Here is a 13,728-nt window from a genome sequence, read left to right as displayed (position 1 = left end):
TCGACACTTGTGAACAGTTTGGCTTAAGACGTAATACCAGTTAAACAAAATATATGAATATTAGCAAAAAACCTAATATTGAGGATAATAGTATCACTCTCAATGGCAGAAAGCTGGAGAAAGCTTATAGGTTAATAGTGTATCTTGGTAGCAACATCAATGATCATCAGAGCAACCTAACTATGGAGATTAATACGAGAATAGAGAAAACTTAAGCCGCCTTTGTGAAAATGAAAAGAAGTAGTCACCGTTTGACGCATAAATTCGAATCAAGCGTACCAATTCATAAAGAAAATCAGGCAAATCTTGGCACTGGAAGATATTTAATTAATTTTATTCTATATTTGGTCATCTAATGATGTTAATTTAGGTACTTCTAAGTATTTTGTACCATAACTCCGCTTCTATTTCAGAAGGAGACTTGTGACTTCTTTGGTCAAGAAAGGTGACGCAGTCTCAGGGTTTTCCAGAAATTTTTTTGCGGAAGTAGCAGAGTTTGAGTCTTAGTGACGTGGATTTTTTATAATAGAACTTCTGGATTTTATTGGTACTGGTAGAATTTTTAAGTGCTGCATCTACATTACTCTCTGTAATATTTTGGGGAATCACGAGTGAAACTTTTTCTCTGATTTTTTTTCTCGTAGTTGTTCTAGTTTGCGTTTGATTTATGTAAGGCTGGTTTTTCTTAAATTTTGGTATAAAACTTTTTAACCTCTTGTAGTTTTTGGGTATTTGCTCTGTTGTTCGTCCTCTTTAATTGAGGTAAATTTGCGATAGAAGATTCTCTGATTAGTGTTTAAGAGATTGTTGTGCATTATTCGCTGATGCAATTTGCTTATTTTTATTTTAAATGGTATTTGCAAGTGTTTTTATAGTTCACAAAGAAAATGAGGTAAATGCAGGTACTGGAAGTTTTTCCATTAATTTTTTCCATGTTTAGTTCCTTATTCGTGGTAATTTTTGTAATTCTGTGTACCTGGTACCATAAGTTTATTTATTTTGCTCAGAATTACGTGAGTTTAATTTCAAATAGTACCTACAACTATTCTCTTAATTTACAGAAAAATTCAAGCAAATCTATGCACTAAAAAATTTTGAATAATTTTTAGTTATTTATTGGTGGTAATTTTGGTACTTCTGGGTATCTTGTACCGTAACTCCGCTTTTATTGCTCAAATTTGCTTTATTTTTACTTCAAATGATATCTGCAATTATTCTTATAAATTGCAGAAAAAATCAGGTAAATCCAGGTACTAGAAGATTTTCTATAATTTTTTTTCATATTTAGTTCTTTGGTGATAATTTTGGGACTTCTATTGGTATAACTTCTACCATAACTTGGCTTCTACTACTCAAATTTGTTTTGAATGAAACTTACAACTATTCTCTTGGCTCACATAGGAAATCAGGCAAATCTAGTCACTGGAAGATGTTTTATTAATAATTTTTTCCATTATTAGTGGTCATTTTGGTACTTCTTTATACTTAGATAGTATCTGTAACTATTATAGTTCACAGAGAGAATTAAGTATATTCAGGAACTAAATGAATTTTTATTAGTTTTGCCATATTTAGTTCCTTTTTTAGTTCCCTTATTGGGGTCATTTTGGTACATCTGGATATCTTATACCATAACTCCATTGCACAGATTTGCTTAATTTTTGTTTCAAATGTTATCTGCAATTATTCTTAATTATTTATTCTTATTATTTATTACACTACCACCGTCATATATAGCAATAAATTAGCAAATGGCTAAGGGAACTGCAGTTAAACAGGCATTACTTAACATCGGATTTATAATTTACTATTGGATATTTCCTGATATATTGTTCTGAAATTAAATTTGATAAAAGTTGGTTTTATTTATTGTTATAAAATTAATGTATTTTTTATCAGATTTTTTTTATAATAACTTATACTCTATTTCAGAAGTGTGTAGAGCAATAAAACCTCATTAGGTATGCAAAAGTGGTACCTGGTGATCCACCAATATTTTATGCCACTACCTTAGTTGGGTATTAGTTTCAATGTAGAATTCTTTCTTTTCGTTGATTGCAGGTAGTGCCACCCGGTTTTGGGTCAATTTATGAGTTTTGCCCATTGTTACCCACTGATAAACATTGAAAACGGTTCGCCAAAGGCGTGCAACTGGGACTTGTTTTTTACCTTATAATTAATGTACTTAAATGCTATTTTACTTTAGAAAGTTACTTTTGTTTAAATGGAATAATATATTTTTTTCACAAATTTATTGAACATAATATGTAGAGTAAAACAGTTGAAAATGTCACTTTTGGATCTGGCACTTTTTGAACAGTGTATAACAATTTTAAATTATAATAGATTGTAGTCATCTGACGAACTGTCATCACCTCTTGACATTATAATTAAAGGATCAACTGTCTGATCAATGAGGTTGTCAAGATCCCACATTTTGTCCTCTTGCTTAATTACATGCTGGACTGCTTTTCGCCAATTCTCTGGTGTCGCTTCCGTAATGGCTTGATCAAACAGTAGCTTAACATCTTTCATTTTAAAAGTCGTGTTTTGTCTTGCTACAAATCCTTTTACCTGCGCCCATATCAGTTCTATAGGATTTAGTTCGCAATGATATGGCGGTAAGCGTTTATAGTAAATTTAACGAAAATTAAGGATTAAACATACTTTCAAAATGGATTTTTCCCAGTTATATGGGTGCGTCAATTTTTAAGTTCCTTAAGAGATTTCTCTTTTTTTACGATACGAATTTAATTGAGAAAAAAAATGAAAGAAGCAAAAAAAGCTCAGTGATTTTCCTCGCAAATGACCCGTAATGACCAAAGGCATCATCTGTTATGAAGCAACATCCATCATTCCCGTTGATAATTATGGCCCTTTTCTTCCATACTCCATCTGAAGAGTGCCGAATTCAATTTTAACAAATTACAATCCCGGCTGAATGTTGAAGATAAAAGAAAAGCAGATTTTTTTGTCCGCCGAAGATTTAGCGATGTCCGCCGGTAAAGGTCATTATATGCATGGCTCAGGCCGGTAATTTCGGTAGGTTCAGGACCGGTCAATCACCTTTGGTTCTTTTTTTATGTAGATAAGTTGGGTTCTTGTGACTCTAAAAGTTTTATATTTTCAATTAAAAATTATTTGTATCATTAACGAAAACATTTATCATAAAAAAATAAAGATTGAGTGTATTCATGTCGGGAATGTAATTACTAATCTGTGGTGCAAAAATATTTATTTTCTTCTGGTATGAAAAGCCTACAAGAGCGAGAATTTTATTTAAGGTAGGTAAATCAATAAGAAATTCAATAGTGTATTTCAATTTTCAGAAATGTCCGTAAAAAATATGCAAAGGGTTGTTAATTTTGAAATATTTCAAGAGATTTTTAAAAATTGTTGGCACTTTTTACACATTTTAATATATTTTTGTATATGACATTCTTAAAGATTTGTGCTGATTTTAAAAGGCACTTTAAGATTGGCAACCATTAAAATTTTTAATTTTGGTGTCTACCTTTCAAAAACTGATAGCGATTATAAAGACCATATTTTTAAGAATATTAAGATTTTTGATGGTTTTATGCTGCTTTTAGCGGTATTAAGAAATATTTGATGCTTTTATTTAGCACACATTTTTAAAGGTTTTTGTGGCTATTAACATTTAAAGAGATATAAAAAAAATGTATGATTCTTCCTTTGAAAAATTTATATTGTATTATATTGTACTCGTACAGTTTATTTAAACCCAATCGCAATTCCAATTTTTAACTCTAAAATAATTAAAAGGGGTTTTGAACGGTTAAGTGGGATTTTTATAATGTGATTTCAATATATCCCTAAAAATAAATACGTAGGATTTTTGGAGTTGTTATCAAAGGCTCTTGAAGTACAATGGGGTTAAGAAGGTAACATAATACTTTATAGTTTCTTGGCAAAAAACTAAAGAGATTTTTAAGATTTATAAAGTCTATGTAAAAAACACAAATTTTAAGATTTTACAAATTCCATGAGATTGCAAAACGTATAAATAGTCTATAATTAAATAATGACTACGTGCCGTGTCATTGTACACTTTGCTCTTCAGATTTCGAAGAAAAAAAGCTTTGTTTTTTAAATAACACTACAAGAAAACTTCCAGGTGAGATAAATCTGATAAATAAGAAGGCTATTCAATTAATCCTCTTTATTCCCTTCATTGGCTTTTAAGAATTTATAATATAACCCTAAAGGTTTTACAGATTTCCTGCGATATTAAAAATAACCTCCATTAGTAATTAAATACTTACGACGTTGTCCTGTTAATGTACACTTCACTCTTCAGAGATATAAAATAAATAAAAACTCCAAGGAAGGTAAATCTGGTAAATGTGATTGTCATTTAGCTGATCTTATCGTCTATTAGGATATATTTAAAATTAAAGGATAACTCTTTAAGAAAATGTCCAGGGGAGTTAAAACAGGTGAATATTATGGCCTTTCGTTCAATCCTCCTTATCCAATTCATCAGTTTCAAAAAATTTGTATCAATTTACCTTAAGATTTTATAGATTCTATGAGATCAAAAGACACATAGCGGGTTTTTTAAGGAGATATTGTAAAATATTTTTCATTAATAATCACTACGTTGTCCTAGCAATGTATACTTTGCTCTTCTGAGCAATAAAAGAAAAAAATCAAAGGAAGTTATATATGGTGAATGTGATGGTTATTAAGTTCATCATTTGTATCGATCGATTATTTAAAATTGAAAATTAAGATCAGTTTATCTGAGATTCTCCGTTACTTCGTTTAGTAATTTTTTAAAGCACTAAAAAAGTTATTAAAGAAAAGCCTTAGAGAATCAGATAACTCTTTAATAAAATGTGCAAGGAAGTTAAATCTGGTGAATAAGGTGGCCATCTATTCAATTTTCTTTATCCTGTTCATTGATTTGGCACTTTTTTTTATTAATAAACATAAAGATTTGACATCAAAGATAGACATCAAATAATTGGTATTTTGTTATGTTATTGTACAATTTGCTCCTCAGAGCTACAAAAGAAAAAATCCAAGGAAAGTAAATCTGGTGAATGTTATATCCATTTGATTGATCCTCTTTTAGAAAATATTCGAGGTATTTAAGAATCAGATAACTCCATAAGAAATTATCCAGGAGAGTTAAATCTAGTGAGTAAATTGGTTATTTATTCAATGTTCTTTAGCCTATTCATTAGTTTGAAAATTTGTATTAAAAAACAAAATCTCTGAAATTTTATAAGTAACCTCTTTTACAAATCAAATAATTACTACGTTGTTATATACACTTTGCTCCTTAAAACTACAAAAGAAACAATCCAAGGGAGTTAAATCTGATTAATGTAATGGTCAGCTGATCCTCTTTTCTTATCTATATATTATGAAATATCAATCAATCTTCTGTATCCCATTTATCGGTTTGGAAATAAGTGTATCAATAAACCTGAAAATCTTACTAAGTCTACAAGATTGAAAAACGTATAACAGTAAATGCTTTTATTGATGTATTAAAAATTATCTACGTTAATATTCAAATAATTACTACGTTGTTTTGTCAATGTACACGTTGCTCTTTACATCTACAAAAGAAAAAATGTAAGGGAGTTAAATCGGGTAATGTGATGGTCATTTATTTGACCTTCTTCGTGTTATTATCTATTTGTAAATATTTAGAATCATTATAAAAGAGATTAGAGAAGGGATTAAATACTAAGATAACTCCGTAGGAAAATGTCCATGGGAGTGAATCTGGGGAATAAGGTAAAAATTCAATAAATCCTCTTTATTTAATTCATTTGCTTAAAAAAATGCGTATTAATATATTAAAAGGTTTTATAGATTCTATGGGATGTAAAAACGTACAAAGAATTTCTGCTTTTATAAAGATATTGGAAATTACACCCATTAAAAATCAAATACTTTTACCTTATCCTATCAATGTATGCTTTGCACTTCAGAGCTACAGAAGAAAAAATCCAAGGAAGTGAAATCTGGAGAATATAATGGCCATTTAATTTATCTTATTTTTTATCATTACTAGAAAATATTGCATTTAGATAATTTGAAAATAAAAAATTAATTTAACATATCTGTGATTCTTCCTTATTTTGACTCGGTAATTTTTTAATACATTAGAAAAGACGTTAGAGAGAGGCATTAGAGAATCAGATAACTACAAAAGAAAAGGTTCAGAGGAGTAAAATGTGGTGAATACTGCCTGGTAATAAGGCCATTGATTTTGAAGAATTTGTTTTAATAGACCCGAATACTTTACAGATTCCATAAAATTAAAAAATATATAAAGAGTGTCTGTTATTAAGGAGATGTTAAAGATAAACTCCAATAATAATTAAATAATTATTAAGTTGTCCTGTAAATGTACACTTTTCTTATCATCTATTAGAAAGTATCTTATTTAAATGATAAATAATTAAAAAATAAAATCAACATAACCGATATTTTCCCTTACATACATGTTAATAGCACCAATCCAGCACCAATCATTATCCTATTAATGTACACTTTGCTCTTCAGATAACTTTAAAGGAAAAAACTGTATTTATCATATAAAAAATACCGAAGGGAGTTAAATCTGGTGAATTTGGTGGCCATTAGATCAATCCTCTTTATCCTGTTAATCATTTTGGTAACATTTGTATCAATAAACCTAAAGTTTTTACAGACTGTATTGGATTGAAAAGCGTATAAAAGAGTTGTTGTTTCTAGTGATATATTGAAAATAAGCTCCGTTAGTAATCAAATAATGACTAAATTGTTTCGTCAATATACAATTTGCTTTTTAGATCTACAGATGAAAAAATTAAGAGAGTTAAACCTCATGAAAGTGGTGGCCATTTAGTTGATCTTATTTGTCCTATCATTTATCAGAAAATATTAAGAATAATTATAAAACAGATGAGAGAGATACATTAAATAGTCTGATCACTCTGTAAGAAAATATCCAGAAGAGTTAAAACTTATGGCTATTCAATAAACCCTTTTTAACCTAATCTTGGATTTAAAGAAATTTTATTATTAATAAACCTGAATATTTCACAAATTTTCTTAGTTTGAAAAAATGTCTAAAGAGTTGTTGCTTTTAATGATATATTAAAAATAAACTTCACTAATAATTAAATAATGTCCTATGAAGGTGTCTTCAGAGCTACAGAAAAAAATTTAAGGTGATTAAATCTGGCGAATTTGAATGTCATTTAGTTGATACACTTCGTCCTATGGTTTATTAGAAATTGTTTAATTTAGATGGTTAAAATAAAATTAAAATATACATCCTGAAAAATGACACATGTCTGAGATTTCTTCAATACAATATTCAACAATACAAATTTTCCGAAACTGATAAATTGTATAAAGAGAATCAATTGAATTGCCACGTTATTTATTAGATTTAACTCTTGCCAACATTTTCTTGTTAAGTTCTCTATGTACTCAATACTAGAAATAACCTCTACTAATAACCAAATGATTAATACATTGTCCTGTCAATATACACTTTGCTCTTCAAAGCTACATAAGAAAAAAGCCAAGAGGGTAAAATCTGGTGAATGTCATGGCTATTTAGTTGATCCTCATTGTCCTATCATATATTAAAAAATATTTAACATTGAAAAGTAACATCCACCTATCTGACTTCTTTCCTTATTTCTTAGAGCATTAATTTCACAATTTAGCTAAAGATATTTAGCAAATATTTTACAAAAATCGTTCCTGCTCCTTCATGCGCTAACTGGACCCAAGTTTTCAAAATAAAATTTCTTTAAAAAATTATCCATGTTGCAACTGTTATAATCTGCTATAAAATTGAATCCCACACGTTATAAATTACGAAATAAAAATTCAAATTACCCATAAAAAAGCAGCATTTTATTTTTAAACATCACGTCCAAAAATATACTTGCCCGAACGGGTTTAAAATAATAAAGTATGAATATAAAATGAAATTTACCGTTTCTCCAAATTCGATGGTTAGCTGTAAAAGGACACACCTCGGCATGCCTGATGATGCCTTTCCAAATCCAACAGCTCATCATTGTTTGTATAATTTGAATTTTTAATTAAAACGCGTGGGCATATTTGAAATTTATTAATTGAATGAATCGATCACTTACCTCTTATAGTGCTGGGCATCGTAGCATAGCCTCGTCAAACTTGAAAGAAAATCCCGTCGACCAGTGGAAGGAAAAAACTTAATATTTGTACTGTATTTAAACTATTCCCTTAAACCTTTAATTTTTATTTAAATTAAAATTTAAAGTTAAAATAAAGCAGTTCAACGGTTAGTCCTTTTTCTTTTTACAAATTCCATATCTTTGGTGGTACATGGTTGGAATCTCGTTGGGTGGCCTTATTCGTTAAACAGCATTTTAGAAGAGATATCTGAAATTAAAAAAAAAAGAGTTTTACCAGATTTTTTCCGTCTTAATAAATAAAAGTACTATTAAAGTTAGTTAAAGCAGTCTAAGAAATATTAAATCTATATATACAGTTCAGTACATTTCACTGATACCTTATGAAGTCTTGGATATTCCAGGGATATCCTAGAAAAAGCCATTATTATCTTATTTTACGAAAATAATCCAAAAATATCCCCAATAATTCTTAAGAGTACTTAGCTCAGGTGTTTCAAAATTATTTGAATACATAGTTATAGCTCAATTTTTTATTTGCTTTTATGAATTTATTATTTTTTGTCAATGTGACGTATTTATGTAGATTTGTTGTTTTTTTTTCATTATGTAATTCCTTATGAGTTTTTATTTTCTCATTTTCCTTCACTTAACTTAGCTAAATATACAAAAAGTCTTTAACCTCTGAACCCATTTTCCATATTTGTCTCCATGTGACTATTAATGGAAGAAACACAGGAAGGAAAGTCATGTTAAAGAAGATTTAGATTTCCTGGATTTATATGATTTTTTCCATAAATTTAAAAACTGATAAAAAGGGTTCAAACAAATGCAATTCTAATTCTATTTCCTTATGAATAATTCTTTCAAGTATTCTTGTGATGTTCGTTAAATATGTTTATTTACTTTTTTACTAAGAAAAAACTTAGTTAACCAGGCGTGAATTTAATTCTGATCAGATTAACTCATGAAGAATTTATTCAACTGCTTTATGGTACTTTATTTCTGAAGATTTTCGTATACTCTTAACACATTTAAGAATCAATGTGAGCATTTTTTCCAAAAAGCTGCAATTTTATTTTTTTAAATGCTACAGTCATCAAACTATCTTACCTTTGTCCTTTTTCTTTTTTGAGTATATTTATACTCTAATTAAACTATTTCCTTTTATTGCGTATATTTTTCTAATTTGACTCCATATGTGATTTTTTTCCTACTGTTAAAGACGTAAAGGAAAAGCTGGTTAAATCAGGACTGCCTTCTATATAAATTTTCCTCCATATAACTTTTTACCTCCATAAAGTCAGGAACATGTTACACAAATATTTTTATTCTGAATTAATCATTTTATAATAAATTCTTTCAAACATTCCTGTGATACAGTTTTATTGAAAAGTTAGTTGCCCCCTTTCTTGTAGTTTCTTATATAGGGTGATTTTCAACTTATGCGCATAAACTTGGGAAATGATAGCTGATGAGTAATAATGAGTAATAATGAAAAAAAAAATGTATTAAAATATTTTGAGTTTTGGAGATATCCATATTTTTTAAAATAAAAAACGTGTATTTTTTAACGTGTTTAATTTAAACTAATTTAAAGCAACTGTTAAACTAATTTAAAGCAACTGTATAAAAGTCTAATGGATTAAGGTCAGGCGAGCGAGGGGGCCACTCAACTGGACCATCGCGTCCGGGAAACACACGATCTAAATGTTGTCGCACTGGTCGTGAAAAATGTGATGAAGCACCATTATGAAGAAACCACATGTTCTGCCTAACGTTGAGATTCACATGTTCAAGGAGCACTGGTAAATTGTTGCGCAAAAATTCTAAATACCGAGCACCTGTCAAACGATTTTCCAGAAAAAAAGGTCCGATGAGCATCCCGTTCAGAATTCCAGCCCATACATTTAGAGAAAAATGTTGTTGAAAGTATGTTCTCCGTGTACTATGCGGATTTTCCAAAGCCCAGTAATGAGTGTTATGAAAGTTGAAAATTCCATTGCGCGTAAAATTTGTCTCATCCGTAACTAAAATGTTCATGGTAAAGTTTGGGCTTAACTGCTGGTGATGTAACAACCACTCACAAAAGTGTACTCGAAGCGGCAAATCTCTTAGAAGTAGGGCTTGTACCCTCTGCACATGAAACGGGTACAGCAACTCGTGCCTTAAAATTTGCCAACTTGTAGATTGCGATATTCCAAATCGCGCTGCAATTGTCCTAGTGCTAATTCCAGGTTGTTCTTCGATAACTTCTAAAATATCCTCCTCCAGATTTAGAATGTGCCTAGGTCTAATAGCTCCTCCATCTTGTCCAGGCCGCGGCCGCAAATTGCCAATTTCTCTACCCCGTTGAATAACACGTAAGAAAGCCCCACGTCTCGGGTGATATCTTCGGGGAAATCTTTGGGCATACAGATCAGCTGCTGCCACTGCATTCTGATGCGTTTCTCCGTAAACCAAAACCATGTCGACAAGTTCTTCGTTTGTAAAAATGTGCGCCATTACATTTGACGCTTTTAGTTTGTTCGTGTGCAAATAACGATCGAAAACGATCACAGCCACCAACAAACTAAGTCCTGCTAAAGATTCCAAACAACAAATTCTAAATATTATGACTTGTTTACTATCAGTTATTAATACACAAAATAAGTTCGTCTGATACACGTTCTCTTGACATTAGTTTAACTTTATTTCGGAACCCAAAAATATTTTACTACATTTTTTTCTCATTATTACTCATTATTGATCTTCATCTGCCATTTCCCAAGTTTATGCGCATAGGTTGAAAATCACCCTGTATATTTTTATATATTAGTGCTAAATTAGTTTTTTTTTTAGCTTTCTCTATCTCATCAGATCTGAATCAGATTTTTCATTCACTGTTTTCTTATTTCAGCTCATCTCAGTTAAATGATTAAAAAACGTCACAACCATTTTATTTTCCAGATTCCGCGCCATGTGATTGTTTTTATCTTAAAGGCTTCTTAAAGTCAGAAACAAACAAAAAACATGCTAAAACGGATTCGAATCTGATTGTGATTCTATTCCTTTATGATAAATTTTTTAATTTTTTTTTATTCATTATTTTGATTTATCTTTGAACAGCTCATCTCACTGAACTGAATTACCAGAAGGTCATAACTTTAGAGCCTCCACCTTATTTTTCAGATTTGGCTTTATGTGACTTTCTTCCTTCATAAAAAAATCTTGTTCATTTCAGTCATAGTTTCTCATTTCAGTTCATCTTACTTAGATAAATAATTAGAAAGGTCTCAATACTTTAATTTTCGAGAGTTAGCTCTAAATGACTTTTTCCTTTTCAAAAGATAAGACCTTTTATTTCACTCTTAGTTTTTCATTTCCGTTCATCTCACTTGGATAAATGGTGAGAAAGGTCACCATCCTTCGTTTTCTTCATTTTGATTTAACTATTTTATGATGATTTTGTCATTCGTTATTCTAAAACATCTTTGGACATTTCACTTAGCTAAATTACTACAAGTACATGACTCTAGAGCTTTCAAATAAGGCTCCAGATGTGACTTTTTGCCTTCCCCAGAACTAAAACCGTTCATTCCACTCATAGTTTTTTATTTCAGTACATCTCACTCAGTCAAATGATTAGAAAAGTCACAACCCTTTCATTTTCCAGATTCAGCTCCATGTGATATTTTCGTTTTTAAAGTCAAAAAACATGTTAAAACAGATCCCAATCTAATTTTAATTTTTTCATTATTTGACGTATTTTGTCCACCTTTTGTATTTTTTTGCTCTGAAACAGTTTTGGATATTTCATTTTACTGACGTGAACTACAAGAGTTATAACTTTAGAGCTTCCATGCTTTTATCCAGATTTGGCTCATGTAACTTTTTTCCTTCTTAAAAGATATAAACATTCACTTATAATTTCTTATTCAGTTCATCTCACTCTGTTGAATGATAAGAAAGATCACAACTATCTTATGTTTTAGATTTGGTTCCATGACAGCTCCAAATATGAGTATGATTTTATTACTTTATGATAAATTTTTTTATCTTTTTCTTATTCATTATTTTGAAACATCTTTGGACATGTCGTTTTATTCAGCTGAATTACTAGAAATTCTAAATTTTTGAGCTCTTTCTTTATTTTTTAGATTTAGATCTATGTGACTTTTTTCTTTTCCAAAAGATAACTATTCATTTCACTCATAGTTTTTCATTTTAAATCATCTTATTTATTTAAATAATTAGAACAGTTACAACCATCTGTTTTACCAGATTTGACACCATGTGATTTTTTAGTCAAAAAATCCATATCTGATTTTGACTTTATTACTCTATAGTTTATGGAGCAAGAAGTCACGTTCATTCATATTTTCATTTCAAGGTTTTCATCATTTCCAAGGTTTATCTATAAAAACTCTTTCTTTAGGAAATTCATGCATTAGAAATAAAATACAATACATAAAAAAATGTAATGCAATTATTGCTTTCTTGTAGGAGGCTAAAAGTACTTTATAAACAATTAATATGTTATTCTTTCTTATATGAATTTTTAAAAATAAAACATACATACAGGAATTACTTAATAAATCACTACGAAGACTATTTATTATCCCATCTATGATTTTATTGAGTTCAACGCTCCTTTAAGCCAAACTAAAAACTTATTGAGGTCCCCTGCGGGAGATTAATGGAGTATCAGCTGCTCAGCTTTCTATATACAAAATGGAAATCCACTGTATATGGTAAATTCTTCATATTTATTATCTTTATAAATCTCTTTATAAAACATCGTACCAATGTTTCTTATCACACGCAATACCGGTTCGAAATTAAAGAAAAACCACGGTGTGAACGACCCCTGAAAATGTTTGATAAAACCGTTTAACCGTATCTTATTTGACATCGGTTTTATTATCAAGCGTTTTTTGTCCACTACTACAGCTGGATGGAAGGAAATTTGCAAAAAGGAATTTCGGGTTCACGAAGAGGACGTTGGCCCCAGGAGCGGTTTGCGTGAATTTCAGCCGAATCTTGATTACGAATGTTAAAGGGTTCGTAATTTTCTTTCTGTTTAAGTTAAGTTAAATTGTTCCTTTGGTATTGACGTAATTGTAATTTAATGGTTTAAGTTTTTTTTAGCTTAACCCAGTGAATAACACAGTATTTTTTTTATATATTAAAATGAATAGAACGTTAACATGCTAAAACATAAAGGAACATCCACAAATTACAAAGTTTTTAGGTATACTAAACTAAAAAGGTTTCAAATTAGTGTTGTTAATTAAAATTAAGGTTCTAAATTCTCTTCTTAAACATAGAAAGAGAGCGCCAAAATAAATACATACACTAAGAAATGTGAAATTTCATAAGGAAATCATATGACTTAACGGCAAATTTCTTTCTGCACTGGCTTTATACAAACAGACCTAAAACAAATAAGTACTTTGAAATTTTTTTGGTTTTTTTACAAGCAGAAGAGGTCTTTATGAATTGTAATTCCTCTATCAATTCTTTATTCTCTAACGATTAAAAATTCTTGAAGTCTAATGATTTCAAAATTTTAAACAATGACAAA

General features: G+C 29.7%; 1 protein-coding gene across 1 annotated transcript in view; it reads right to left on the bottom strand.

Moving 5' to 3' along the window:
* The window catches only part of LOC126742916 (probable nuclear hormone receptor HR3), a 221,565-nt gene that overhangs the window by 201,918 nt on the left and 5,919 nt on the right, over positions 1 to 13,728 (bottom strand). The window contains exon 2 of the mRNA XM_050449786.1: positions 8,145 to 8,412. Within this exon, the coding sequence (XP_050305743.1) occupies positions 8,145 to 8,163 (19 nt within the window). The 5' untranslated portion in view covers positions 8,164 to 8,412. The remainder of the gene's footprint in view (positions 1 to 8,144; positions 8,413 to 13,728) is intronic.

The sequence above is a fragment of the Anthonomus grandis genome, chromosome 12 (assembly GCF_022605725.1).
Source record: "Anthonomus grandis grandis chromosome 12, icAntGran1.3, whole genome shotgun sequence".
Taxonomy (NCBI): Eukaryota; Metazoa; Arthropoda; class Insecta; order Coleoptera; family Curculionidae; genus Anthonomus; species Anthonomus grandis.
This window is presented reverse-complemented; position numbering and strand designations above follow the sequence as displayed.